At 36.5% G+C, this 6,229-nt stretch overlaps 1 protein-coding gene across 2 annotated transcripts; it reads right to left on the bottom strand.

Annotated features, from left to right (window-relative positions):
* Positions 1–4,556: 4,556 nt before the first annotated feature.
* On the bottom strand, positions 4,557–5,599 carry LOC108965920 (cyclic nucleotide-gated cation channel beta-1-like). 2 transcript variants are annotated; one of them, XM_018928610.1, is made up of 3 exons: positions 5,531–5,599; positions 5,321–5,422; positions 4,557–5,281 (listed from the first exon to the last, which is right to left on the bottom strand). In XM_018928610.1, the coding sequence occupies exons 1-3, from the start codon at positions 5,543–5,545 to the stop codon at positions 4,685–4,687; spliced, it is 714 nt and encodes a 237-aa protein (XP_018784155.1). In that variant the 5' UTR covers positions 5,546–5,599; the 3' UTR covers positions 4,557–4,684. The 2 variants fall into 2 exon arrangements, with proteins under 2 accessions (XP_018784155.1, XP_018784149.1); XM_018928604.1 differs by having other exon boundaries at positions 4,557–5,422.
* Positions 5,600–6,229: the final 630 nt, after the last annotated feature.

Here is a 6,229-nt window from a genome sequence, read left to right as displayed (position 1 = left end):
AAGTTACGTGTGTAGTGAATTTGAAATATTAATTGAAATATTAATAACATTCCTGCATTCGAAACGCAGAGTATTGCCTTTCATAAACGCCATTTACAAAATTTCTTTTATATACATACATACATTATATTTTTCCGGTTATAAATCTGATGATACGTTACAGTTATAACCGAAACTATGACCTTTTATATACATACTTTATATACATACACATATGTATGTGAAGCGGGATTGCCTCTCAAGCAATTCGCTTAAAAAAACAACAACCATTTTACTATTTTTAGACTCATGCATTGCTAGCAAGTATAGTAGTATGGGATGCCTTAATTTGTATTTCTCTCAACGACTACAATTTCATACTTTTAAATGTTCCAAAGGCAACTAAAGTAATGGTGGCACTTTTTCACTACTGAAATTAAAGTAAGTCGATCATTTCATATCCGGTAGGAATTTTGGGAAATTTTTCGGGTTGATTGTCAAGTTGCGCATGTAATGTAAAAAAATCTTCGAAAAAAAATAAATTGCTGTCACTTAATCAAATGGCCTTAGAGGACACTACCGGTATATTTGATTTTTTGAGAATTTCCTGGGTCACCATAAACAAAACAAAGAAGTCGAAGCGCTGTGTCAACTTATCACAAATATCGGCTTCCACACTTGGAAAGTTCACCACTCTACCATTGCTTTCATAGGCAAATTTTAAGCTCAACGTTACATCAAGAACCTGCTTGGCCAATATGAGGTCGATGTTTGGTAATAGTTCTTGCTATAAGCCCGTCATTCGACGTGCTCAAACTGAATAGATAATTATGATATTATTTTCAATATGGAAATTGTGCTTTTATCAAATCTTCCCCTGATTATACTTACACCCTTAACAGCTTCGGTAATAATATAAATAGTAATATAGAAAATCCCACTAAAAAAATTTATTTATTTTGACTCTGCATTTCGGATCGTTTGCGCGCATTCGGTATCAGCGATCATTAGTCAGGCGAGTAAATAGTAAAAATCCAACCCACTTTATATGAACTCATGAGTAAATTACATTTAACACTGTTAAATAACAGTCGAAAATTGCATTATTATGTTAATTAAAGTATTTATCTTGCAAAAACTTTAAATGTAATTATGCTAACGTACATATTGTAATCAAAAATGAAATTGACAACTGCCGTAAACGGATGGGTTAAATGCGTTGCTACTACCAGGTGGATGGTGGGCTCCTGCTTTGTTTGTGTAACATCACGAGGATATCTATACATACAAACATAAGCTCGAACAAATATACGATTGAAACTATTTAACTTAGTCTTTTAATATTTAAGTGGACAATATCAACAATAATGTAGCCTCTATCTTCACTTTTATACAAGAAATAACGTTAATCTCGGCTGCAAGTGAAACTATATTACCCTTCATAGATGCATTTTTATGGCACAAAATATTATAAAAATATTTGTGTCTTAATTTTCATATATAGTAGATATAGTAGACAGATCTGTACAATTTCTTCGTAGTTTATATCGTTGCTTTAGACAATAATCGACGCCCAATTTCATGGCGTTATTTCTCAAATAAAAAAGTCGGCTCAGTCAACCTTGAAATCCTCAAACACATTTTCCACCTGTGAGATGTAAATGAAATGTAATTCTTATTCATATTTTGTTTACAATTTTATTGTTGGGGAGCATGACAATTAGTACAAAATATTACTGACGCATTTTGCTCGGAATCATGGCGCAGAGACGTCTTGAGAAATTGTCTGCGAAGTATAGCAAAAAGATTCTTCATAACTTGCCCATATATTTGAGCATTCATTGTAACACATAAAAGGTGCAAAGAGTCACGAGTGTAATATGAAAAACAAACCCAGATCATCTGACTTTGAGAGTTTTGACAAAAAAAATTTTCTTCACATCGTTCTCTAGCAAAGCAGCTCACATAATGCTATTAGTCGGCATCATCCAGATTGAACTTCCTTTCGTCTGATCACAAATCGTTTCACCATTGCTCAAGTGTCTAGTTCTCGTACTGTTTCCACACTTATTCTCACTCCTTAAAATGTTTTCAGCCCTGCACGTATCGAAAAAAGAACTGTTGAATCGATCCTTAACACTTATCGTGTATGCCATTAATCCTCTAGATAGCAGCACGTTTTGGACAAGATACTTTTTTTCGCCCAGGTTCTTTAAAGTAACCCTTTTTTGCAAAAAACGTAACACAGTTGAATGTTAACAGCCCATTCTTTTAGTAATGGTCCTATAAGGAAGACCTTGCTTCACCAACGCATAAATAGAAATTAATTTCTACGATAATTTCTAGTTGAACTTAGATATTCCAAAAGTATTTGCGTTTAATATTACGAAGTTCTTGCAAAGTTTTTCCTCTAGTAATCTAATTTACCTACACAGTTTCACAAATTATAAAACTAATCTAACAGTAACTACCAAAATATTATGCTGGACCGAATATATTCATCGTTCATCTAAAATGTTGCTCAATTTTAGGCGCATAAATTGAGTAGATGCATCTTCAGCTATGTATGTATGTGTTAAAGTTAATTATTCCGAACTTGATGACGTCAGCAGATAAGGCGCAAAGCATAACCACTAATCAAATGCCGATATATGCAAATGGCATTCGGTGATCGCCGACAACCGTGACGCGTTCACAAGTTGAAGTCTAGTATTTGTAACAGTGCTTTGAGGTCGTAAAAGACAATATTCACATTCTTATTTTGCAATATTTGTCTGAAAGCGCTGTAAACGAAATGAGATATTATTCGATGTCAATTCGTATAATATGAAATACAATATACGGATATTGTGTAATTGGAGAACAATTTGGGAATTCATAATGACTGATTTTGTCGACTGTAACTGAGTATATAGTAGATAAATCAATTATTGCATTGAAAGGTATTTACGTTATAGGTAATTAAAATGTACTTCGAGGTATTCAAAATCGATATACTTTATTGCATTCATAATTATCATATTTTGGCATATCTTTTTGAGTTTCATATGTATTCGTATATTATAAATACGCAGAAGCTTTGTTGAATTATATTCCCTTTTATATGAAATATTTTGAGAATCTGATATCGCCATTTCGGTTAAATGTAGACAAAGTTTAATTTAATTTTTTTTAGAAAATTAGGTCCAATTTTCAGTTGTGAGAATATATGTGCTGAAGCAGCTTTCAAAAGCATATATACTTCCAGGGAAGATAACAGTTGAATTCGGGTGCGTAACGATACATTTCTTATCATACATGATCTTGCCTTTAATTTAAGTGCTGAACTTATCATCTGCTGGCAGTTCATAGGAATGGATGTAGGAACATCATTGGAAAGCTCACTGGTCACAGTCTAGTGGCGCATCGAAATCGATAATCGCTGCAACAAATGCCAAGAGCACGACACCAAAAAAACTGACAGATGACACTTTAGGCTTAGTAAAGAGGGAGCGTTACATGCTAGAGGAACGTGTCTTCGTTATTGAACAATATTTCATAAGTAACGAAAACTTTGCGGGCACAGTTCGAAATACTTCCAATCCGGTCAATTTTTGCTGTGGACTTTCGGTTTGAGACATAATTAAGTAGACTTGTTTGAATATGAGGTGTTTTAACACCACTCCTTGTGGACCTATTAACCTACTAACTGAACTCCATCTGGTATCGCAAAGGACCAAAACTGGTCTATACGTGGCGCCTTTTCCACAAAACTCTTAAATTATATGTGAAACACGCAAATACTGAAGTTTCTGGATTTTTTATTCTTATTTATATAAACTTACCGTACTATGTCACTGTATTTGATCTTAAATTTAAAATAATAAGGAGGAAACTGTATTTTGAAAAAAATAGAAGAAATCGAGTAAAAATTCCTGTGGAAGTCTTCCCTTTCTCTGCTACCCACGACGTCAAATAGCTGGAGTGTTTTCCTTCAATGCCGTCGTTAATCTCATACAGATCATTGTTTCATCTACTGCGCTACTCGTCGTTGCTAATGCGCAAAGAACCATAAATTTTCCGCAGAATTTTTCACTCGAAAACTCGTTACGCCGACTCATTATTTGTTGTCATCTTCCATGCCTCTGCACTATATAGCAGAACGGGAATGATAGTAGAACCTGCTAGCATGAGTTATTGTTGTTAATACTGGTTGCAAGACGGACGAAATTTTCTTTGACTTCGAAATTATGAATATCAACAGTGACGCGGGAGCCAAGTCGCGAGTATGACGACTGTTTGTTTGAAGACAAAAGATATTTCGTCTTGCCTTCGTTCACCACTGGAGCCATTTGCTTCGCTTCTTTGTCCCACCTAGAGAGAGCAGAATTAAAAGCGCGGTTGTTATAGCCAATGATTTCGATGTTTCAACTTCATTAGTTTGTATTTATTGGGTTAAGCCATACAAACCACTAATAATCTCGTTGAGGTGTCTCGGATGCACATCTAAACAAGTACCAATATTATTTCCCTCTTATGTTACCAAAAAAGCCATTCATATTTTATCAAATTTGTACATTTTTATTTAATCTGTACATATAGCTGTTGCGGTTCTAAGGAAGTATTTAACAGAACATAAAAACTAAAAAACAAAAACTAATAAAACAAGTATGTTAAAACTAGTCAACAGTTAATCACGACATTCGCTAGAAATCACTCGTGTAGCTTAGAACCTTCTGCCGGGTGGCAAATACGATTGTGCTTGTGGTGGAATGTAAGTGTTGGCGGGAGCAGCGGGTGCGGGTGCGGCTGCGGCCAATGGAGCTGGAGCTGGAGCTGGAGCTGGAGCGGCAACTGGAGCTGGAGCTGGTTTGCTGGCGAAGTCCAAAACAGGCGCTGAACCGGCATTGTGATTGCTTGAAGCGCCGGGCAACGAGTCGTATTGAGACTGAATGGCGCGTTGTGCATTCTCAGCATCGGCTTGGGTGCGGTACTTGACAAAGTGTACTTCGGGTTTGCTGCCAGTGCTCTGTACCGAGTTCAATTTGTTGGCCAAATCACCGATGTCAGCTTGCTTGGTCAACACATAGATGGCAGTGCGTTCTTCGCTAGCAGATTTAGCCAATTGCAAAGCAGCGTTCTCGAGTCCGGTATTCTCGGGTCCCTTAACGAAGATGACGCGCAAGTTCTTCTTTAATGAATTGTCGATGTTGTCAGCGGAGCCGGCATCATTGAATTCATGTTCGGGTGCTGAGTAAGTGTAGTATTCCTTATTAAATTCGCTGACTGGCTGAATGGGTTGGGAGAGTTGAGCGGCACCCACTTGTGGCTGAATGGGTTGGGAGAGTTGAGCAGCACCCACTTGTGGCTGAATGGGTTGGGAGAGTTGAGCAGCACCCACTTGTGGCTGGATATTGGGGGCATATTCGTATTGAGCCGCAGCGACAGCAATCAGACAAAGCACCTGCAAGTGATGGGAGGGAAAGTGTGTCAATATTAATATTTCTGATTTTTTTAAAGTAATTATTAGAATATGTGAGTTTAATATTTAATTTTTTGCTTGACTACTCACCACAATCACACGCATTTTGTTGTTTGTAGAGAAGGTTTTGGCACGGAGCGTTTATTACTGAATGAGTATCGAACTGTTTATGTCCTAACAAAGCCACACACGCGCTATTTATACTCGATCAGCTACGCACCGATGCTGAAATATGCCGTCGTCGTCGCGCTACGCACTACAACAACACCATCAACACCGCCAACACATGTTGCGCCTAATTGCAGCTGCTTCCAGGGCAAAACTTGTTCCATCTATTAAATTAATTATATTCAGCCTATGATGGTACGTATATGTGTCACCAACAAAGTTAATGGTGCATATTTTACTTCTTTTTCTTTATACCAGAGGGTCGAATACAAAGCTGCATGTAAAATATTGTCACAATTAAGACCACAGGCTGGTAACTAATGCTCCATGTGGTCAACGCGCTTCTTTGAGGCATCGAAATCCAAAATCGCTGCAGGTTAAAACTGGAAATTTTGAATAGCACAATTCAATGCGTTTCCAAAAATAGAAAATATGTATTTAAAAAAAGTTTAAATATTAAAATATATTTATATATTTAAAAAACTCGAACAGCATTTACATTCATAGCTGAGCACTAGCATAGCAACCAAAAATGCATAATTGTTTATATACATATTTATGAACATAGACACAGATTTACACCTACAAGACCATTTCCAAAGTTCGACAAAAGAGATGCAA

This window comes from Bactrocera latifrons, unplaced genomic scaffold (assembly GCF_001853355.1).
Source record: "Bactrocera latifrons isolate USDA-ARS-PBARC rearing strain unplaced genomic scaffold, ASM185335v1 scaffold_10, whole genome shotgun sequence".
NCBI classification, from domain to species: Eukaryota; Metazoa; Arthropoda; class Insecta; order Diptera; family Tephritidae; genus Bactrocera; species Bactrocera latifrons.
The sequence above is the reverse complement of the archived record's forward strand: the minus strand, read 5'-3'. Positions and strand labels throughout refer to the sequence as shown.